Source organism: Heteronotia binoei, chromosome 2, assembly GCF_032191835.1.
Source record: "Heteronotia binoei isolate CCM8104 ecotype False Entrance Well chromosome 2, APGP_CSIRO_Hbin_v1, whole genome shotgun sequence".
Taxonomy (NCBI): Eukaryota; Metazoa; Chordata; class Lepidosauria; order Squamata; family Gekkonidae; genus Heteronotia; species Heteronotia binoei.
The window spans coordinates 169,061,910-169,086,597 of record NC_083224.1 but is presented as its reverse complement, the minus strand read 5'-3'; the positions used below and the strand labels follow the sequence as shown (position 1 = coordinate 169,086,597).

The 24,688-nt window shown below is 43.0% G+C and overlaps 1 protein-coding gene across 1 annotated transcript in view; it reads right to left on the bottom strand.

The window, feature by feature from the left end:
* Positions 1-24,688, bottom strand: part of NIBAN1 (niban apoptosis regulator 1) — a 99,427-nt gene that overhangs the window by 17,327 nt on the left and 57,412 nt on the right. The window contains exons 5-6 of the mRNA XM_060232399.1: positions 23,117-23,284; positions 9,891-10,006 (exon numbers count right to left, since the gene is read on the bottom strand). Coding sequence (XP_060088382.1) covers positions 9,891-10,006; positions 23,117-23,284 — 284 coding nt within the window. The remainder of the gene's footprint in view (positions 1-9,890; positions 10,007-23,116; positions 23,285-24,688) is intronic.

The following is a 24,688-nucleotide window of genomic DNA, read 5'->3' as shown; positions in this document are numbered from 1 at the left end:
AGCTCCAGAAACATATAACTGAACATTGTCTCACTGGACAGAACTTTTCTATGTGGCGCGTGATCCGTAGTGAGCATTTACATCATGCCAGTCATCAGCTGACAAAGCAACCACCAGTTTATTCTGTATTAGCTGGTATCCTATGAAATGCTAATAATAATAATAAATTTTAATATATATCCCACCCTCCCCACTGAAGCAGGCTCAGGGCGGCTCACAAGACATAGTACATCGTACCATGATACAACAATAAAATTCAAAACAATGACAATTAAAATACAATTACATATAAAACAACATTAGATTAATAATTTAAAACCACAATAACATACTATGATGCTACAGTCTTGATGTGCATATAGATCTCATTTTTATGTTGAAGCAATGGTTCCACCTTAAAAGGCCAGTTGGAAGAGGACTGTTTTGCAAGCCCTACGGAACTGAGTGAGGTCCCGCAGGGCCCGCACCTCCTCTGGTAGCTGGTTCCACCATTGGGGTGCTGCTATCAAGAAGGCCCGTTCCTTTGTCACTTTTAATTTGGCCTCCTTTGGCCCAGGGATCTTCAGCAAATTTTTTTAACTAGATCTCAGTGCTCTCTGGGGAACATATGGGGGGACGGTCCCTAAGGTAGGCAGGTCCTCGGCCATATAGGGCTTTAAAGGTAATAACCAGCACCTTGTAACGAACTCGGTACACAATTGGCAGCCAGTGCAGTTCCCGCAGCCTAGGCTGTATATGTTTCCGCCTAGGGAGTCCCATTAACAGCCTGGCTGCCGCGTTCTGCACTAGCTGCAGTTTCCAAGTTTGGCACAGGGGCAGCCCCATGTAGAGGGCATTACAGTAGTCTAGCCTCGGGGTGACCATTGCATGGATCACTGTTGCCAGGTCACCACGCTCCAGGAAGGGAGCCAACTGCCTCACCCACCTAAGATGAAAAAAGGCGGATTTAGCAGTGGATGCTATCTAGGCTTCCATTCCTCCAGCAGCACCCCCAAGCTCTTGACCCTGCACACTGCTTCCAGTGGCGCACCATCAAACGCCGGTAGGGGGATTTCCCTTCCCAGACCGCCGTGACTCAGGCAAAGGACCTCTGTCTTCGCTGGATTTAGCTTCAGCCCACTCTGCCTAATCCAACCTGCCACGGCTTGCAACACCAGGTCTAGATTTTCAGGGACATTGTCAATCCGGCTGCCCATCAATAGATAGAGCTGGGTGTCATCAGCATACTGGTGACAACCCAGCCCTTATCTCTGGGCAATCTGGGCAAGGGGGCGCATGTAGATGTTAAACAACATTGGGGAGAGGACCACCCCCTGGGGCACCCCACAGTTAAGTAGGTGTCTCTGGGATAGTTCTCCCCCTATCACCACCCTTTGTCCCCGACCCTCAAGGAAAGACGAAAGCCACTGCAAGGCCAGCCCCTGAATCCCTGCATTGGCGAGGCGGCGGGTCAGCAACTGGTAGTCGACCATATCGAACGCAGCCGATAGGTCTAACAACAACAGTACCGCCAAACCGCCTCGATCCAGATGCCACTGGAGATCATCCATGAGGGCGACAAGCACTGTCTCTGTCCCATGGCCCGGGCGGAAGCAAGATTGGTATGGATCTAAGGTGGAAGCGTCATCCAGAAAACTCTGCAACTGCAACGCCACTGCCCTCTATAATTTTGCCCCAAAAGGGCAAATTTGAGACCGGCTGGTAATGCGCCAATTCGGCCGGATCTGATGTAGCCTTTTTCAGGAGAGGGCGGACCACTTCCTCTTTCAGAGGTGATGGAAAAAAGCCCTCCGAGAGGGATCTATTTATGATGTCCCGTATAGGACATCTTAGCTCCCCTTGGCAAGCTTTAATTAGCCAGGAGGGACATGGGTCCAGATCACAAGTTGTTGGATGTGCAGTAGAGAGGATTCTGTCAACTTCCTCCAAGCTGAGTGTGTTGAAGCAATCCAGGGTTAAACCAGAAGACAGGCACGGGGCCTCAAGTTCACATACTGTATCCAATGTTGTGGGGAAATCGTGGCGGAGCAACATGACCTTGTCTGCAAAAAAATTCACAAAAGCCTCACAGCCTATCCCTAATTCCTTAACGTTTGGCCTTCCTTGTGGCAGTGTTGTAAGATTCCGAATTATCCTAAACAATTGTGCCGGGCGCAAATTTGCGGACGCAATCTTAGCCGCAAAATATATTTTCTTTGCGGCTTTGACTGCCATCTCATAGGACCTCATAAACTCTCTATAAGATGTTCTAGTCGCTTCATTCTGAGTACGCCGCCATTGCCTCTCTAGCCATCTGAGTCCTCGTTTCAGCTGGCGTAATTCCGGGGTGTACCATGGAGCCAGCTTAATGCGGGGTCGCAGAGGGCGTCGAGGTGCGATCTCATCAATGGCTCTGGAGAGCCGGCTATGCTAGGAATCAACCAGATCATCGAGATAATCGCCAGGGGGCCAGGGATCTCATAGAGCCATTTGGAACCGTTCCAGGTCCATCTGACTCCACAGGCGAGCCATAATAAGCTCATCGCCTAAACGGGTTTGGAGTGGAGCATCCACATGAGCCCTAAGGGCAAAGTGGTCCGACCATGGCACCGCTTCTGCAGTTATATCATCCACCATAACCCCGGCAGCAAAGATCAAGTCTAACATGTGCCCCGCCTTGTGAGTGGGGGATGTAACAAGTTGAGAGAGTCCTAGTGTCACCATGGATGACACCAGGTCCGTCACCTGACTAGAGGCTGGGTCATCAGCATGGACATTGAAGTCACCCAGGATCATCAGCCTTGGGTACTCCAATGCCCAGCCTGCTGCAGCCTCGATCAGGGACAGTAAGGCGTTGGCTGGTGCGATAGGCGGACGGTACACCAGCCAAATCGCCAACCCCTCTCTAACCTCCCACGCCAGACCGACACATTCAATACCCTCGATCTTTGGGGCCAGGAGAGCCCTAAAGGAGTAAGCCTCTTGTATGAATAGGGCCACTCCTCCCCCCCCGCCCGCTAGTCCGCCATTGGTGAGAGACTGACTAGCCTGGGGGAGCTGTTTGTGAGAGAGCCACTGTGTCTCCCTCTCGAACCCAGGTCTCAGTCACGCAAGCCAGCTCCATATCCTGCTCAAGTAAAAACTCTCGGAGGACAGAGGTCTTATTGTTAATGGACCTGGCATTGCATAACTCCAATGACGAAGGCGAGTCATTCAACCTGACCCCTCTACCTGTCACCCTCGGGATGGGACGCAGACTGGAAGGGGGTCGATTACTATCTGGTCTCAGTCTCCTTCCCTTATATCGTTGTCTGTTCCCACTGTCATACCTCCCCCTTCCCAGGAGCACTGGAATCCCTAGGCTAGTCATCTCCCGCTGGTGGCTACCTCTGTCGTAACCACTACAAATACACAACTAGCACACCACCCCTGGGTAACCCCCCCAATCCACTCTGCCCCGTCAGCTGCCAATTCCCAAGTCAATCAACCCCATGCACAATCTCTCTTCTTAAATTAATTGGCTAAAATACTTAATTTAATTTTGATGGCTAATTATTAAATATAGATCCCACCCTATCTTAACCCCCCTTAATTAATTTGCCTATATATATATATATATATATATATATATATATATATATATATATATATATATATATATATATATATATTCAGAAACCAATCAATCCAACTAAGCTCTATAAGTTACCGGTAATTAACAAATCCATAAACAACTCAATTATAGGCTGGCAGTTTGTAAATGGTTGGAGGAAGTTGTTATCACAGAGTAAAGTGCTGTTGTGCTTCTATAACATAGATGTAAAGTTCTCCTCAGATTGCAATTTGTATGAAAGCAGAGTCCCCAACTTCTCAGATGTAATAGTACGGTAAAGTGCAGTTTTTTCAGCTGTAATTGTGGAGTAAAGTGCGGAGTAAAGTGCAGAGTTAAGTGCTGAGTTAAGTGCAGCGGTCATACAGCAGAGTGTAGGGCGATATATACAGCGCAAATGAGCGAGCCTGTATCCGATGTTCCCTCCCATGTAACCTGGCAGGCCCGGAGGGGGGGTGGAGACCCCCCCTCATGCCCCCCGCCACAAAGTAAGGCTCCACAGCTCTATTTGTAGGATCGTCCAGCTCGTCGTGGACCTCTGCTCCGCCTGTGCGCTCGTCAGCTTCACGTCCTCTTCCTTGCCCGAGGCCAAGACAGAGGCACCCTAACCGCCGCCCCTGATCTCCCCCGTCAGCGCTCCACTCTCGGCGCCCAACCACATCAGCGCCCCAGCGCCCCACTCGCCATACAGGTCCCTCCGACTCCACTCAGCCCAGCTCCGCTCGCCGTCTGGCCCCAAATGCTAACAAAATTCTACCTTAGTTCTCATGGTCTCTTCTTACATGCCCAGGGAAATGCTGTTTGCCACTCTGGGCTCAGGCAGCAATTATTCTACAGACCAGTTTTTCCAGGGATGCATCTTTTGCCATCTTCTGAGCAACGGTCACTCGGGTTGTGGGAGGAGGTACTTGTGAATTTCCTGCATTGTGCAGGGGGCTGGACTAGATGATCTTGGAAGTCCCCTCCAAATCTATGATTCTATATAAATCTACCTTCCTTGTGGAAAGGGCAGGGTGTCAAGTATGCGATTTCAAAATAACCAGTCCTTGGATTTTGAAACAAAGTTTGGTTTATTGATAATCCATGTGGCTCAGCCAAGCTAGGTATTGGAACTGATACCTTGTAACATCAGTGTACATGCTTTAAGATGGCACATCAAAGGTTCTATAAACAATTCTACATTCACGTGTGAAATTCACACTCTAACTTCCTTATCTATGTTACGGCTAGCGCGCGTCCTGGGTCCAGGCCTAGCTGAGCCTGGGAACAAGTCCCCAGAGGTCTTATCTTCAAAGAGGACATTCCTGCATTTGTTAGTAAAAGCAAAAGGAGCAAAGGAGGGAATTTACTACTTTGATGTGCCTGAGTTTAATTCATGGTTAGTAACATTTCTAGGATCTGGCAACTGCAATATAAAATGAATATACAATGCTTGACATAGGGTGGGTAGTAGATGACAGAACCAGCAAAGCTCCACATGTAGCAGGTAACTTTTAATAGACCGGGCCAATAAACAATCAGGATTTTGCAGCTTCTGAAGCAACCAGACTACTCTGCATTCTTGACACTATTGTATACAGTGGATAAGGCTTTCTGAAAACCAACCTGCTATGCCATGTACAGCCACTGGAAAGTGCTGAATTCAAGGAATAACAGCAAGCCCAACAAACACACCTAATAGCCTGTGTGAACTGTAAGCATCCCTAACATTTCTGAGAATCCTCAGCAGACCATGGAGTAGTGTTATCTGAACTTAGGAAAACTACTACTCTATCAGTTTTATCGCTTCTAGCTCTCTGAAAAAAATTATAATCCGCCTCCAGCCAAAAAGGCTGAACAGTTTTATTCATAGGTAGCTTCTGTACCAAAGCTGATCGGGAAAAGCTAAAGGGCATTCTGGCAAGACTGGAGCTTTTGCGTGCAGCTTGGACATTCATGTGATTCCTTCTAAGGCTTTGAAGAAAACCCTTCTGAAATGCTTGCATGCAAACTGCACTGTTGACCTGGAACACTGCCAAAAAATTATACTGGGTCAAAGCAAAGATGAGAGCGTACTAGACCCTTATGATAAGAGCCTGCTCTAGTTACGTTACTAAGCAAACAATAATAAAATTCATCTAAGCTCTGTTATTATAGCTCTCAAGAGATATAAGAGCTCTGAGTCTGCCAAGTCAACTAATGAGACATTGTAGGATGGTCAGGCCAATGTGAAAATCTGTAAAAGTTTCATATTATATTTTTATCCTTAATCCCAAAATGTGTCATCAATTTTAGGATGCTGGATTCTATAAGGCACCTTGTACCATCCCTGGACTCAAAACACAAAAGTGTGGCTATGGGATCAGAAGATTGACTTTAAAAGCCCTACAAGAAAACAGTCTGGCTACAATTGTGATTGCAAGTGATTTGATGGCAAACTACCAAAAAAGCAACAAACACTGATGAAATCATTCTGGCATTCCAATATCTCTAGCATTAGTAATAACAAAAACTAGCATTTACAGTACATTTCAAGACTTCATAAATGCTGCCCATATGTTATCTCAATGGCCCTTATAAAAACTATGAGTTGGATCCTGTTCCATTGTGGATCTGTTCCATTGTGCAGATGCTCTCCTGTGATGAAGTCTTGTATCAGGGAAGGGTTCTTCCATCACAGGAAATCACCTCCACTTGTGAAACAAATCCACGAGATCAAACCCTTTATAAAGGAGGCCATTGCTATTATCCTTTTAGAAGAGATTATGGAAGGGATGAGAACTCAACTCATATAGCACCTCAAAGTAGACTCAACTCATATAGCACCTGTGATGTTTCTGAATATACAGGTCAGCTCATGTAGGGAACGTTACAGGGAACGTTATTTTGTTTTTAATTACTTTACAATGATACCAACAGGCAAAATTAGTGAAACAACATATTAATGGCTGGGGGAAAACAGTGAAAGGTGGTAATAATAATAATTGTTAATACTAGTTAGCATTTATACAGCATTTACAAACTGTTCACAGGGCTTTACATGCAATTTACTCTTGCAAACTTTGCAATGTTTATGTGATTTACAGCAATACATTACTGGCCATCGGGGCCAGGGCCAGCCTCCTTTGAGGTGGGGCAACTGCCAAGGTCCAGGGCGTTTGGTGAGGCCCACTACCCTCCCACACATACCATCTGCTTGCCCACCCTTCCTGTATTCACTGCTTGCTCACAAGCCTTATGACTACGTCCATTCCAGGAGGTGATAGATTGGTGCTGGTAACTAATCTGTACTGGATAAAGCTGGAAACATCAAGGATCTGACTGCATTTCATTCAAGATGTTTTTAAAAACTTCTTTTGGAGAAATATCATAGCCCGCATCATTAGGGTGGGTTAAGATAGGTTGGGGAGTTTGAAGTCCTATAGACTAGGTGTTTAAAAATCCTTTTGAAAAAGTCAGTAAGATTCAGGTAGTAAAGGCAGAGGTTTTTTGTAGCAAGAATTCCTTTGCATATTAGATCACACACCCCTGATGTAGCCAATTCTCCCAGAGCTTACAGTAGACCCTGTACTAAGAGCCCTGTAAGCTCTTGGAGGGTTGACTACATCAGGGGTACATGGCCTAATATGCAAAGGAGTTCCTGCTAAAAAAAAAGCCCTGAAAGGAAATGATACTTTGAGATGTTGGGAAACATTTTCCAGTGCATTTTCATGTATCCAATACATGCATTTTGTTGTTCAGCATACAAAGAGGATGCTGCCTGTTTGTTTAGTGCTTCTTGTTAAACAGCAACATATAGAAGTATTTTTAAGATGTGAAAAGCACACAGCATTTTTAAAAAAATCTTCCTGACAATGAAAAATTTCTTCAAAATTAAAAATATGGTTTGGGCAATAACAGTGGCAGAAAGCGGGGTCTCAAATGCCTCAAGATATCTCCTGTGCTCCTGGCCAATATCAGCAAACATTTCCCCTCTGACTTTGCTCATTATGACATCTTAGTATTGCTTGCTCAACAATGCTGTCAGCCAGATGATGTCATTGGAGTAGCTATTTGCCAGGTCTCCTAACTTGGCTGGTGAGTAATGCTGGAGAGCTTAGTGAATGTTAGACATTTATGGTATTGAAAGATTCATTTGTGGATTTAATTTATATTTATATTAGTTTCATTTAGGCTTAGATAGACGGATTACTTTGGAATAGGACTGCCTTTGTATTTTGTTGATACATTGTTTGTTTTGAGTTTGGTAGATAGGTGAATTACAGAAATGTTAGGCATTTTAATTATGTTGCATTGAACCATTTTTCTGAATAGGCACAGCCATCTACCAGACTGGCAACTGAACGGAACCACAGTTTCAAGTACATTTTGTTTATATTTATTGCATGGAAAGGCTTTGACAGGAGAGGGAGAGAAGCACCATGTTTTGCCATTGGAACAAAATCCCAAATACAGGTACCTTGGGCAAAATTAGAGCATTTTTCATATCTGAGGCTGCTCCTTCAATGGGTTTGTTGAGCAAATGTCAGAATTCCTGTCACCTTCCCAGATAGAAGGTTGAAGAATGAGCAGCCTGTAGGCCACAAGGAAGCTTCTCTTCCAGAGGCCTGAGGCCTTTGTGTAAATTTTCCAATAGGCTTGTGTGACAGACCATCAAGGGTTAATGTCCAACATAGTCTGAGAATCTTTAAGTGGCAGGAATTCTATTGAGAGAGTCAGTTAAGGAATGACAGTTGGGAACTGACAGTTGAACACTGACTGAACACTGAAAAGCACTGACTGTGGGCTGGGAAGGAGGCTAAGAGTGTGAATGGATCAATCCTCAATCAAAACAAAAAATGGAAATAGTTTCTAGTAAAGCAAAGTGATCACTGCCCAGTTAAGAACGGAAATAGCTTCAAAAAAGAAGACAGACCCCTACTTTGTGTATAAAGAAGGATTTAGGGAATGTGGTTGTATGTTCCTGCCTTCTGAACTTTATATATTGGTGAAACTCAAAAACCTTTGCAGAAACTGAAAAGAAAGTGTCTTTCTTCAAAGTTTTAAAGACCTTGTTGAATAGCAGATACACTTATTTGTTGGCAACAAATTATTTGGTGCTTGTGTGAATACAAAAGTTGCCTCAGTTTTATTATCTGTTCACCTCATACATCTTGTACCTGATTCCACCTAAACTTTTATTCTCAAGTTAAATAAAACTTGCTTGTTTTGCACTTTCCAAAGCCTCTCGTGCCATTTCAAAAACAGAATATAGAAAGGTGATTTTGTCTCTTCCCTCAGTTCCCTGAGTGACTGGGTGGGACAACCATAGACAAAAAAATAAGAAAAAAATAGAAAAGGGAAACTCCTGTATGTGAGGGAGGAAAGAGGCTGACAAATGAACAACCTGTACGCTGCAAGGAAGCCTCTCTTGCATACACTTGAGGCTTTTGTGTTAAAGTTCCAATAGGCCTATTGCAGATACTCTCAAAACCTTTTGATTAGACTGGAGAAAGATGGAGGAGAAAGCAAAAGCCAAACACTGATACAGAGGCAGAGCTCTAACAGACAGCATATTAGTCCCTCTACAGAAAAAGAGGGTGTTCAGTCCCTGAAACTTAGCTGTAGTGGATCTGATTTTGGAGGCAGTCACTTTCTTGCCCCAGAGAGGAGTGAGTCTGGCCTACTGGGATCAGGTATTGAGAAAGAGTGGGAACTAAGCAGGCAGTTGCAAAAGGGAGCTTTGTTGTTTTTTGGGCACTTTTTTCTTGGTGAGTTTTACTCTGTGTAGTTATAGTGTTGTATTATTAATTCTATCCCATTTTTATAATGTTTCCCTTATTTACTTAACTACTATAACATTTGTTTAATAAATCATTTCTTGTTTAATAAATCATTTCTTCACACCTCACATTCAGTCATACATCAGGGCAGATCCTGACTAAAGAGTGAGTTGCTTGTAGGGCTCAGGACTTGTGGTGGGGCCCACTGTCACCACTTTCCACTCTGTGTGTGTCACCACTTGCCTGTATGCTTCCCCACCCCCACAACATGCACTTGCTCACAAGTTTCCCACCTCCCATGCTCCTGGCCACACATGTCACGCAATGCCACACCTGTGTGTGTGATGAATGCAGCTGGGAAGCAAATGGGCTGACAGGATAAGATGCGGGAGAGGAAGTGAAGGGAGCATGTGGGACAATAGATGGGGCAGGGGGTAGATAAAGGGGTGCGTTGTTGTTGTTGTTGTTCCATGTTCCTCCCAACCTTCCCCCATCATTACCCTTTGATATCTACCAGAACTATGGAGGCTACAACATAAAAACCAAATCAAGGAAAGTACCTGAATTTCATTGCCATTTACCATCTCCCAAGTCCCATAATGGCCTTTCTCCTGGCGGAAAAACTGGATGGCTTCCAAAAATGCTTGTGCTTCAAATAAGGTTTGCTTGAAAAAATCTGAAAGAAACAATGACAGAAACAAAGGCTCAGATGAAGGGATGCTGATATTTATCTGAGAACAGCATTCAATTTGATTCGATTTGAGATTTCTAACTCAGTGGTTAGAGTGTGCGATCATTCTTTCATGATAGTTTAATGCAATGGAACAGAGATACGGAATCTGTAAAAGGAGGGGCAGGGGAGAACAGAGAAAAATCCATCATTGGTAACTCTTCATGGAGTATCAGACAGCAATATAGCAGTTCTAAAAGGTATATCATTGTTCCAGTGCAGCTACCACTGGCTATGTATTTAATGTTGCAACCAGAACTGCAAGGCTATTAATGCAATCCACTTTTCTGAAAGCACAAGAATTTGTAAAAATAGTTTTGGCCACCAGGAGGCCAGTCAATGGAAGCTTCCAATCTATGCTGGGGTTTGGCCAGATGAAGATACTGATGCTGTAATTATTGCATTGGTGGACTATGAGTCACACAGTTTCATGTTTAACAGCTGCACTCATCCCTGACCAGAAAGGGACAAAAGGAGCAGCTACACCACTGACATTCAGAAAGAACGAAGATGTAACCATAAATCAATGGTTGTAGAGCTGCTCTCACATCAGTACGTTTTTGAAACTAAGAATAAGTTTCTCTCCTTGAGTTGTTTTTTTATGTCTTACTCAGCGACAGGAGAGGAAGCGACATCTCATTTCTGATTACGAATGTCACAAGGGAGTTAGTGGTAAAACATGTACCTCTAAAAAGCAGGGGTGTTGATGTCCCCATCAACCCTCTCATACTACTCATATTACACTGCTTCTCTGTGTACTACCCATATTACCCTGCTCCACTCACCCAAACCTTCCCTATCAACCATGACAGCTAAGTAGAACCTCCATGTTGAGGGGCAATGTAAGTCTAAACATCAAGCGACGGGTATAAAAAACAGAGGGATGTTGCTGTCCCAGGTCCTGCTTCTAAGGTTATCCAGAATAATCTGGTTGACCGCTGCTGGAAACAAAATGCTGGTAAAGATAGGGACAAACAGGGATCATTTGGTAGAAAAACAGGTGGTGGAGCTCATCCAGGGATTGTTATGCAGCTGTGCATACTATTCAATGGACAAGGAGGTGAATACTCTCAAAAGGATAAGATTGAACTCTCATAAAGGTGGAACTCTCATAAAGGTTCAGGAGCTGTGCTCCTGTGAGCTCCCACTGAATCCGAGGCCTGGAAACAAATAAATTGCCTATGACCAAATTGCCTATGACCAAAACCTTCTTACATGTAAAAGGTAGAAGGGTCTGAGGCCCTGACACACACTGCCACATTCATTTTACAGTAGGCAATTCTGGGAAGCAGACACAACTGGTACAATTCCAGGAATACAATACAAGACACAGGTGGGAGTTTGAGCCTGGAATATCAAATCTCTAACTTAATTTCTAACTGCCCCCACAGATTCATTTTCCAAACCCAGATGTCTCTCCCAATTAATTCCAAATTCCCTGTAAATTCACCCGCTTGCAAAAATCATGCACCCCAACATCTCCCCCAAATTAATTTTTCTCTTCTGCTTTGCTCCCCCAAAGCTGTCTTCACCCATGTCAACGAGACAGCCTGCCCAGCCTCCCATACGAGCTCTCACACAGCTAAATGTCCCACTAATACCATCTCTGCTCTCCAACTTCAAGAGGAGGGTGAGATAACCAAATTTCTAAGCAGCTGCTCATTTTTGTTGACTTCATAACCCCACAATACAACATTTTCATTATAAGACTAAACAAGGTAGAAAATGGTGAACTACTTCTGTGTGGTACAGAAGGTCAAATTCACAGACAGCTACAACAGGCACAGATATGAGAGAGGCTCTTGATGTATTTCTTAGCATTACTTCAATTAAGGAAGGTTAAGCTCGTGTGCACTGTTCCCTGCCCCAAATTCTGGGCATTCATGTAAATGGCAGTAACTGCACCACATGTGAACAGTGTTGTACAATTCTTACTTTGCTATTCATATCTTCCTGAGCCCACTGGACTTAGAAGTGTGCAACTTTATTTAGGGTGGCATTGTTACCCTGGCCTTTTAGTTACAAAAGGGGGGAGCCATGTACCCTTTAGAAGTTCATTAGCAGAACATGAATAGTGGAATCATAAGACAGAAGATGAATAGTGGATTCATAAGACAGTCAGTATCATAATGCCCCTGTATAAATCGATGGTGCAGTTTTATTTGGAGTACTGTGTACAATTCCGGTCACCACACCTCAAAAAAAAAAAAATTACAGCACTGGAAAAAGTCCAGAAAATGGCAACTAGAATGATTAAAGAATTGGAACACTTTCTCTGTGAAGAAAGGTTAATGCACTTGAGGCTCTTTAGCTTGGAGAAACGTCGACTGAGGGGTGACATGATAGAGGTTTACAAGATTATGAATGGGATAGAAAAGGTAGAGAAAGAGTACTTTTCTTCCCTTCTCACAATACTAGAACTTATGGACACTCAATGAAATTGCTGAGCAGCAGTGTTCCATCTAAGCTGAGTTAGTGTGAGCTAGCTTACAGTTTTTTAGCTTCTGGCTCACATATTTTGTCTTAGCTCAGGAAAAATGGCCCCAGGGCAAACTAATTTATGCAACAGCTCACAACTTTAATGCCAGCAGCTCAAAGTATAATTTTTGCTCAGAAGACTCCACAGCTTAGAGGGAGTACTGCTGAGCAATCGGGTTAGAACAGATAAAACGAAGTACTTTTTCACCCAAAGGGTGATTAACTCATGGAATTCACTGCCACAGAAGGTGGTGGAAGTTACATGCATAGATGGCTTCAAGAGGGGATTGGATAAACATATGGAGCAGTGGTTCATCAGTGGCTATTAGCCACAGGGTTAGATGGAGCTTTCTGTCTGGGGCAGTGATGCTCTGTATTCTTGATGCTGGGGGAGCAACAGTGGGAGGGCTTCTAGTGTCCTGGTCCCACTGGTGGACCTCCTGATGGCACCTAGGGTTTTTTTTGTCACTGGGTGACAGTGCTGAACTGGATGAGCCATTGGCCAATCCAACATGGCTTCTCTTATCTTATTTTTCAGTGCATGTGAGTCTACCATAACCCTGAAGGCTTTCACATATCTCATTTAGCATCAGAGCTTCCTTGCACCTGAAGATTCTATGCATTTAAGTTTTAGGTTCAGAATTTCATCAAGAGATCAGATTCTTCTAGAATGGTTGATTATGTGATGCCTATAGAAAATGGCTTGCATAGGGAATATAATTGGTTTGAGTTTCATTCACTGTTTATTTGACAGCGAAACAGAATTGACTGAGGTTTGAATCATTAGTTGTTTTTCAGAACATACTTCAAAAACATGAGGAATGCTCAGATCATTTGTCTACCCAAAGGCTATTTTCCCCAAAAAAGGCCACAGTGGAAACAGCCTGAACTGTTTGGACTGAAATATTTAGAGGCACATAGCAACACTGCACAAAACATCTAGCACAGAAACACTTCTCAATCTGTCATATAGGGTCTCTGAGTAATTAGAATGAATGAAGGCATTGAGAATACTCATTACTACACCACTGAAGATTTCAGAGATACTGGAAAAAAGGGTCAAGACAACATCGCAATAAGCATTTGGCAATGCAATCCAATTAAAAGCCTGTCCTATCAACATGGAACACTCATCTTAATCCAGTTTTGGTTTCCATCTTTTCTGCAGATGGGAAAGATCTATGTTCATAAAACTGAGAAGTTCCTAAAAAGCATCCTACAAATTTACCTTTGGAAGTTTCATTAGCTGAATCCAACAGCCGTACACTACCTAAATTTAGGAAATAACTTTGTTTGCTCTGAAGCACATCACAGTTACATATTGATTCATGCCCCTGACTCACTTTTTGGAATAACAGGATTAATTTGACACATAGCTAGCAAAAGAAAAGAAAAACTGTCCTGTGGCTTATCATCTGGAACCACAATATATTGCTAATTGAACTACAAAGACTGTATTTACAATGCAATAATAATAAGAGACTTTTCTAAGACTATATACTTGAATTATGTTTAGGAATGCACTGTAAATAACACAATGAATGTTTCTCCTTCCTAAATATGTCTATATCTAATTCCCAAGATAGTCCCATTGAGTGGATCACAGAATCCAAATGTGGCCAGCCAGTGACACAAAAGAAGTTAACACCTAATAAGGGTTTTTTGAATTTGAATTTGATACAAGACATGTTTCTACAAACCAGGCTGTGGCAATGCCTTTTTTTAAAAAGGGAGGGGGGATTAAAAAAACAGAACTGAAAAAGTGATGTGCGCCCCTGTGCAGACATCATAACTAAACAAAAATTAATAAACCATCTGAGATCTCTCCAGACTACATCACAATCATGGGGTTGCTTATGAATTCCACACAATATCTCAGCTTACAGACCCTTTTAAAAATAAAAAGATATGGATAGGCAAAGAAGGGAGACTGTGCAACTAGGAGGGTGGGGGGAGAGAAAGCACGTGATGGGAAGGTGTGTGTGTGGGGTGGGGGGAAGATCCCCTTTCATGTAATGTTCTAGTAGAAATACTTTGCTTCATGATCCTACTTTCACATTTTGTTTTATTTAACTTACAGCTTTATATTGTGTTCAGTTAATGTGGATAGACGTCACAGTACTAATTAAAACATCATACCAAGGGTTGATTTGTGAGTAAGCGTTTGTTTAGGTTGTGAAACTAAAGTCTTTACCAGTATTTGGTTGTAAAACACACTTTTGCAGACACAGTGGCCCCAGTCCAGCTCCTCTGGACCTGTTCATGCATACACATATATCTTCACTTGATTTGGTTAGACAGTACTTGATGACTCACAGCCCAATGTATGAACACATTCCCCTCTTCCTATCTCAGGAACTTATTTGAGAGACAAAATGAATATGCCTGAAATAACCTAAAAGAAACCGGAGCCCATCAAAAAACATGGAGTAGGGGTGCATTCATACTACACTAAATAATGAGTTTTGCAACTGGATTTTTACTGTGTAAGGATAAAAATCCAGTTGCAAAATGCATTATTCAGCGCAGTGTGAACACACCCTATGAGGCAGCTTTAAAATTCTCTCTACAGTGTTGGATCTACAGCACCTCATTCACACATGCAAGTCACCCCTTCATGCATATGCTGAATTGCTCCCATGCAGAATAAAGCATGCTGGATACTTTTTATGTAAGAATGGGCACAAGAGGCCATACATTTACCCTCCATCCCAAATTTACTGATCTGCATCAGGTGATCTGCACTTATAATTAATAAGCCCCCTCCCTATTGTTTCTGTAGATGCCTTTGAACATGGGAATATGCTGTCCTATGCAAGAGAGAATATCTGTACTTACACAGAGCATTTTCTTCCATGCTATTGGAAAGTCCTTAGCATTACAGTATTTCCAGTGCCTGAATTCAAAGATGCCAAACTATTTCTAACCACTGCTCAAAATTACAATTATCAGATGGGATGGCTCCACGCTGCAGGTTTCTTTGACTGCCTAGCTGGCCTTCCTCCTGTTTATACAATTGCTCATTCAGTGTTTCCGAAAGGGAAAGCTCTTCTTTTGCTTTCTCCCACTTCATTGCACACACACCCTGCCCCAGTGCCACTCTCAGCTTCCATTCAGTCCCACATCTCCTGCTGCCTGTCTGATATTTCCATCTGGATGTCTCATCACCACCTAAAATAAAATATGTGCAAGGCTGAACCGCTCATCTTTCTGTCAAAGCCTTCTTTCCTTTGTGCGTACTCCATATTCACTGTCGACAAACTCAAAGCCATGACTTACTTTTGATACTCCCCATATTCAGCTAATTAGTACATTAGCTCATCAGAACACATACGTTTCTCGGCAGGGCAAATGGCGGCTCCCTGGGCCATTTCAGGTCTGGAATTCAGCATGAGTGGGAAGGTTTAAGCCCCCATTCTCTGTAGTGCCAATCCCAGTGGACCCCAGAATATAAATTTCAACCACAAACTCCTAGTAAACATCTGCTTGAGAGGATCCTGGGAAAACCCAAAATAGTATAATGTGAAGTCGGGCCCTCACTCTTGGCCTCTAGAGAGCCAGTTTGGTGTAGTGTTTAAGTGCACAGACTCTTATCTGGGAGAACCGGGTTTGATTCCCCACTCCTTCACATGCAACTGCTGGAGGGATCTTGGATCAGTTATAACTCTGTCAGAGCTGTTCTCTCAAGAGCAGTTTCTGTCAGAGCTCTCTCAGCCCCACCTACCTCACAGGGTGTATGCTGTGGGGAGGGGAAGGGAAAGGAGATCGTAAGCCACACTGAGACTCCTTCGGGTAGCGAATGGCAGAGTATAAATCCAACCTCTTCTTCTACTACATTGTACCAGCTCTCTTAACCATAAGCAGCTCAGCTTCTCCTTTCCATCAAGGCGGGGGTAAGCAGACTCATTTGAAAGTGTGCCACAAATGTCCAAACTCTGAGGGAGAGCAGCCATATGAGATCTTATTTACTTAAAATATTTTGTATGCTGCTTTTCCATCACCATGGTGCTCAATGAGACTGAGAGTGATTCGAAACATAAATGAGATGAGATGCTTCAGTACACATGCAGTCATCCATCACCTGTCACAGTACGGTTTTTATCAAACCACATGAGCTGGTAACAGGCAGCTGCCATCACTGGAGAGACTATCAGCAGCAGTGGAGTCCTGGCTCTACCCCACAGCCCCTCCTGCTTCTGTTTAGATATCCACAAATTCCTGCAGCCTGTGCCATGTGGCACTTAAACCACACACTGGCCCACCCATGCTTTAAAGATTTCCAGAGAAAAAATGCTACACAAAGTTTGGTACCCAATAGGGAGTGACAGCTATTTGCCCAGGGAAATAAGGACAAACTACATAGCCGAGTTATGTATATTTATTATTTAAAGCAAAACTGCCACATTTACTCAAACAGCAGGGGATATAGTAGTACGGCATAAAACAATAACACCATTTACCCAGTCCCAGTGGTTCTTGGACACAGATGCTACTGCAATATAAATGGATTACTATAAAGAAGAAGATATTGAAGATACTGGATTTATATCCCGCCCTATCCTCTGAATCTCAGAGTCTCAGAGCGGTCACAATCTCCTTCACCTCCCCCCACCCGCACAACAGACACCCTGTGAGGTAGGTGGGGCTGAGAGAGCTCCTATGAGGACAGCTCCTATGAGAGTTATGGCTGACGCAAGGCCTTTCCAGCAGCTGCAAGTGAAGGAGTGGGGAATCAAACCCGGTTCTCCCAGATAAGAGCCCGCACACTTAACCATTAAACCAAACTGGCTCTCAGTGGTGAGGAGGCACAGCTCTGTGGACACCTAAAAGCTCTGCAAGAATCTTAAGAGATTACACAAAGTCCACAAACAGACTAGAAATTTGTATGAACAGGATTAAGCAACATTTTTTGACTCAAATGTTGAATGCAATGCAGTGCCTAATGTGAAGATGCTGGTGTGCCAGAAAACAGAAAGGGCTGTTGCTTGGGGTGGGCAATGTACAGCTGGCAAAATTCTGAGCTTGCCACTCAGTCCAACCACCTGTTGGAGTGGGACTGTTGACGCTTACTGGATGTGGGGTCAGAAGGAACTCATGATATCACACCTCTAGGTCCAAACTCCAGCTGAGCCTGAAGAACAAAGTCTGAGTCCAATGGCACCTTTAAGACCAACAAAGGTTTATTTTGGGTATAAAATTCCGTGTGCACAAACATTTCTTCAGATACATGCACGTGAAAACTTATAAGAAAAAAAAACTTAGTGGTCTTAAAGGTACCACTGGACTCAAAACTTTGTTCTGCTGCTTCAGACCAACATGGCTACCCACCTGAATCCAGCTAAGCCTGGTTGAACTACACTCCTGATTTTTCACAGCACCAAGAGAGGTGCCATGCCAAGCAAAAGGATCCAGCACATATGACAGGGGTTGCCTAAACCTACTTTATGATACATGGCACAGTTCTGAGCTTCACTCTTCAAAGAAGGTGACCACACTTTTTACTTATTTACAGTCTTGCACCAGAAAACATTAAATACTGGTTGAGGATACAGCTGCATGATAAAAGTTGTTGGATTATGTTCAAAGCGATTCCTACTTTTTAAAAAAAATGCAGAGAAAACTGCATTGACCTAAGCTAAGTCTCTAATTTACTGAAACAGCAGCTTTGTTATTCGACATCTGACTGTAGTTTGAAAGCCCAGAAGTCTGAGTAAGAGTTGATATTTGCAGAGTTGGGATATAAATGTGGTGTTTCAGCGAATGCTCTCCATTGTTATAAGAGCTGAATTAGTGAAGTATACAAAGCGGCTTCCTTCACCAGATCATGTGGTAGAATATCTGCTAACCGCCAACTGAAGCTAGATGAGGTCACTTCCAAACAGGATACAGGACAGCAATCATGTGCAGTATTTATAGCAACCTAAAACTTGCAAGCTTCAAGTACAAACATGAACATCTGCAAAGGCTGGGGCTCAGACCCTAGCTCCACTGCCTCTCTTGATTGACTGCAAGAAGAATATCCACACATTCCATCTGCAGCCACTTTGTAGTCTCCTCTGGAAGCTGGAGAAAAGGGGGTCATTTTTTGCTCCAGCTCAAAGGAGAAAAATATAGTAGCCCTGCAAGTTGTGCTCCAAATGAGCATAACATTTTGTGGAAATTCCCTCCAAAAATGGGGTTATGCCGCTGGCTACGCAGGGAAAATATCTGAGGGAACTATCCCACAGCAGACATTCCATCCCAGAAGGCTCAAGACTTTTTACAAAGATTGTCTACACCTTGTAACACCAATTGTATTGAGACAATCCCACGTTTTCCTCTTGTTCCTTCTATGCAGATATTCGCCTTAAATATTTATGCTTTATTTTAGCTAATATGACAGACCTCTCTGATTCCTACAAAATTTGCTGTCTTTTGAATAATTCCTTCTTTGATATAACTCAAAAGGTGGCAAACTCTCCATAAACTCTCCATAAAGCTGTGTCAGGAGAAGCTTCAGAAATAACTGAGGATATTATCTAATTGTTCTGTAATACATTCTTATTTTTACTCCTTTTGTATCTTGTTCATCTTTATTGTTATATGCCAATAAAGACTGACTGATTGATTCATACCAGTACAGCCCACAATTTCAGACCCACATCACCCACAGATTCTTGTTTCTTTTAAGTTAACACATAATTGCAACTGTACATGTTAATTTTGTATCTTTGGATTTGAACATTGTTGCTGCTTTATTAGGATAGTCCCCTGGTGTTTATTTACATTATTATTTAAAAGACTGACTGGGAAGCTAGTGAAAAATACTAAGGGTTCTTCCTTCTTGATGCTGTATTTACACATCTTTATCAGCCATTAGTTTTGCATGTATTGCTAAGATCTTTCTTCCCCCCAAAAGAGCACAGAATAGCTACATATATCTACATCTCATTTTGTTCAACAACTGTCCCACCCCCGCAATCCTCTCCCATTTACCCCTTAGTTAAACATTCAAATACTTAACATGTGGGAAATCACTCTACAAAATAAAATATTTCCATGTGACCAAAAAAAAAAAAGAATAAACAAGGATAAAGAATGGGACATAAATCCAGAGACATTAGAGATGGAAAAGACTTAGATCATCTACTCTGCACTTGGCTAGCAAACCCCCGTCCTCTGGAGTGAAGCGCTGAAATTCAGTTAGGAACAGAGCCTGCCAAGATCACTGAGAGTTTATGCAAAAAGAAGTCCAACAAAGTGAAGCAGCAGGTTTTGAGTCACCAAAGACCTACAGCGTGCCAGGAAAAGCTGATCCACACAATTACTTTCCTAGTGTAGAACAGAAAAGACTGAATTTTACATAGATTACTGTAGAACTGTGAGAGATGAATAACAGATTATAAACCATCAGGACAGATTTACCCTTAAAAATGCATCAGAGAAAACTGAGTTCACCTGGCCATTTTACAAAGTATATTCACTGCAGTTAATAGATTCAAGATTTTCTGAGGTGTTAAGTACATCTGTGTTCCTCCCCAGACAGTGGCTTCCCCATAAGCGGATTGAATGCATCTTATGGTGAGCCACAATTTATAAGAATTGGGGGAATTTTCCTTGCTCATAAAGAAGCGTATTTGGGTTTTTTATGAGCAGAGCAAATTCCCCCAAATCTTGTAAATTATGGGATGAGTATCAGAAAACATTCTGGTGGGATCTAAACCAGAGGCCCTGTGGTCACTAGACTAGATTTGGGTCTTGTGGTGGCTATTTTCTTGAATTGGCCCAAAATGACCTCTGGCAAGATTACGAGAATGAGTCGCAGCTGAAGTAAAAATCTGTCAAATGTCCCAAAATTTGCCCAATATCCCAGTTTTGCCATTTCAGTTTTGCAAATAATATTCAAAGGCTGAATTTCAGATGTGAAACAAGAAAAACAGTATCTTGATCAACTCTTGATCATTTATCACAGCAGCACATGAATCGGGCTTGATTCCCCACTCTTCCACTTGAGGCCTGCTGGGTGACCTTGCCCAGTCACAGTTCTCTCAGAACACTTTAAGCCCCACCTACTTCACAAGGTGCCTGTTGTGGGGAGAGGAAGGGAAGGCAATTGTAAGCTGCTTTGAGACTCCTTAGGATAGAGAAAAGTGGGGTATGGAAACCTACTCTTCTTCTTAATGAAGATACAAAGGTAGGTCTGGAAGGAATAGTTAGTGTCACTGGCAGAAAACCAGCTGGTTAGGCCTGGAACTGCCACAGCTTTAAAAGGAAAGATTCTCCTGGAGGCCTGGGAGAAGGAAGAGCTGCAGGCAGATCCGGCAGGGACTAAGGACTAACCCTAGCTATGCAGGAAAGAGTCTTGGCTGAAGCTGTAGCTAAAGGACTTTGGTAAGGTAAGGTAAGGTAAAATTTTATTTGTATCCCACCCTCCCCCGCCGAAGCAGGCTCAGGGTGGCTAACAACATTTAAAAGTGAACAATACAATAATAAGACATTAAAATCACATTAAAACCAATCAATAATTAATTAAAACAGGTAAGGATCCTGCCTCAGGGAGGAGACTGAGAAGATAGCTGTCCATGCATATTTTCAAGTCATTTGGAAGGGAAGGTTTAAATTTTCAAAGGACCTGCCCAGATTGGCACAATCAGGGCTTTTTTAATGGCAGGAACTCCTTTGATGTACATCCCCTGATGTAGACAATCCTCTTGGAGCTTACAGTAGGCCCTATAAGAAGAACCCTATAAGCTCTTGGAGGATTGGCTACATCAGGAGTACGTGGCCTAATATGCAAAGGAGTTCCTGTTACAAAAAAAGGCCTGAGCATAGTCTTCCTTCTGTCAGCCCCTTATGGACTCCATTTTCCACACTGCAACACAAGATGTTATTTAAGACCTGGGCCTGTTCAGAGGCTCTTGTCCTTCAGCTCTTAGCCTAAGGGTCAAAGCCTAGAGCAGGGAGGAAGATCTGCCAGCAGCAGGAGAGACAGAAGAACTGCTCTCTTGTTTATTTGTTGTTAATTGTGTTTTTTTGTAATGTAAGCTTTTACTGCAGAGAAACATAAATCAACAAATACCTAATTTAATCCTCCACAAGCAGTAGAATGCTCTTAGGCTGGCCCTGCAATTACAATACAGCACCAAGCAGATGTGTTTCAAATGCCCTCATCAGAGCGGTCCCTAACAACACTGGTTAAGCAGTGTGGCTCTGTTGTATGTGAACACACTACCATCCCAACACACACAAACAATACTGCTTCCTCCCTCTCCTTTGTATTGCTAGGCAGAAACACACGGTCAGCTTAGGAAACAGATCATAGGATTGCCAGCCCAATTTCCACCCTCCTAAAACCTGGGAAAAAAAGGATATGATCCTATAGAGATTATAATGCACACTAGTAAAAATGGTTACTGTTATTTCTATGCTGACTCTTCCACTACCAATGCCAAAACCATCAGTGATTTTCATACTAGGGGCTGCAACCCTAAAGTGGATTGCAACTTTCTTGCAGGCGGGGTGTGAGGTCAAGAGGAAGAAGGTGGAATAGGCAGAGGAGGTGCTGGAGGGCTTGGTGTCAAGATCTGGGTTTGCCTCTGCAAAATAGGTAAAGCAGCCATGAAATACAACCTATTGTTTAATAATGCTTTTTACAAATGCAAAGAACAAAACATAAACCTCTTGAAGGATACCTGATGTGACCTTTTCCCATTACAATGGGGTAAGGGAAAGTAGCATGGAGTTACTCAGCAGAGTAACTTTAGAAGTAGGTTCCACTGTAGGAAATTTGAGATCCATAGCTAGACCACAAGCTGCTTCCTCACACTTACCTGGGAGCAAACATTCAAAGGGTCTTACTTCTGAGTAAACACACAAAGAATCAGGCTGCCTCATACTCAGTCAACAAGACACCTCACCTTGCAACAGACTCTGCTTCCCAAGCTAGAATGTTTTCAAGCCCCCACATCATCCCGTCTGGGCCTATGGGTTATAAATACAGTAGGGCAGAGAAATATCTCTCTCTCACCACACACAGAACCTTTGACAAGACCTACAGTGAATTGATATGGCTGCCAAACTACAAGATTGGCTGTTAAAAGTTTTCTCCGCTTCTCTTGATGGTGGCCAGCTACCTTAGCTATCCTGAATCCACAGCATTTGTGACAACTGAGAGCCAGCGTAGTTCTGCAGCCACTCCGCCTTGAAAAATCTTCATGACATATGAAAAGCACTGCAAAACTGCATTCCTCACTTTGGGTGAACAATTTCAGGGATTAATTGTAAGATCTTACCACTTAAGGCAGCAGAACGAATGTCTTCAAGTGGAAAACCTGCTTTCCTATTTTAGAGTGGAATACACATTACATACAATGTGGGTATGCCACCAAGAATGGTAGTGTTGCATCAAATCCTCCCCCACCACACCAGATTATGTATTTCTCTCTCCTATAACAATGGCTGCTGCTGGAATGGGGTGGAAAATGCACTACTGAAGCTATCCCTCCACACAGGATCAAATGGTCAAGCATGCAACGTTGGTCTCCCTTCTGAGTACATATATAGCAGCAAGACTATCATATGAGGCCCACTGGTACTTACCATGGTTCAAGTGTCTGATGCAGTCATTCAATACTGTGCTGAATTGTTTTTGAACCTCTGGATCCGCAAAGCAGAAATAACTATGTCTGAAAAAAGGCTGCCAGAGATAGACAGGAAACTCTTTTGGAAGGGTAACAAAGGCCTGGGCATTCTCCTTTTCACTGGAAGCTTTAAAAAAGAATGGTAATTTGAAAACCCTGCAAGGTTCTGGAGTTCCACTCAGCTGAATAATAATTTATGCTCTGATATACTATATTCTATTTCTTTATATACACACTGTATAGAAGTCTAATTCTCAGCTGTCAAACATATTACTCTGATTTAAGATCTATTTTAAAAAATGAAACAATGAGCATCAACTTGGCCAGGACAATCAAATGAGTCCCAAAGTATTCCATAACTGGAAGTGGCCACAGGTGAGACAACATACACTCCCTTGTTCCTTCCTCCCAAAGATGCTCACCATGCAGAACTCATACAAAAAACAAAGAAAGTCACTGAGCATAAACTGCAAAATATAATTGCGACTGGCTAACAAGTATAACAAGGTACATCATGCAAAACTTGGCAAACAGGATTTTATTGAGAAGAGAAACTCAGCAATGTGGGGTAAGTTCAAAAAGGAACATTACAGCCCATATGTGACACTGATGGTCAGAAGACACACTACCTCTGGGTGGGAAAAGTCTTCTATGGTTGATTTATGCAGATAATGGGGCAGAACCCAGAAGCCCTTAGCCCCCAAAGCTGAAGCTGCTGGGTACCAGGCAGTGGTGGGCAATCCTCCATAATTCTACCCAACTGCCCACTGCTGATCAGTGCATCGGTAGTAAGAAAAAAGGAGAAAAATGGCATCATCAATGCCATGACATCATTTCTGTATGAATCCCCCAGAAGTGATCTCATAGTCTACTGTAACACTCTAGAAAATTGCACCAATCTCTATGGTTGTGACCATAGATATGGGATTAGTAGACCATCATGGCAACCTGCTACATCACTTCCAAGGTTTTGCCCATGACATTGTAACATTGGCAGTGCCATTCTCTAGGGTCCTGCCCCTGGAAAGCTCCTGGGGGTTGCTAGTGATGGGCTGGCACCCCTATCCAAACTCCCAGGGAAAAGAATAATGTATTGTGAACCACATAAAGAGTCCCAATCCATAATCTGAAGACCAATGGCCTAAGGTAATAGAAAAACCCTTTTCTCTGTGGGGGCTGAGACTAAAAAGAAAAGGCCTTTACCCAGGCCATTGTTAGTAGTTCCAGGGTTCCTTTCCAACCCCTTAGATATTAGATATATCAGTTCTCCTAACAATATGGGGAATACGTCAGCTGGAGAAATCAGACCAACAAAACTGCAGTGGCCACTGGTGGCCACAAGATATACCACCTTGGGGGGGGGGGGGGTGGGCTGCAAGAAAATAAAAGAAGCGGGAACCCACTTTTCACAGATACATTATAAGAGGGTGTAAATCTTTTATTTTTCTTGCGGATTTTTCATGCCACATCTGGAAAAACAAAGGCACGTTTACCTGAACACATCAGATAATATAAAATGTACAGTGCTTCT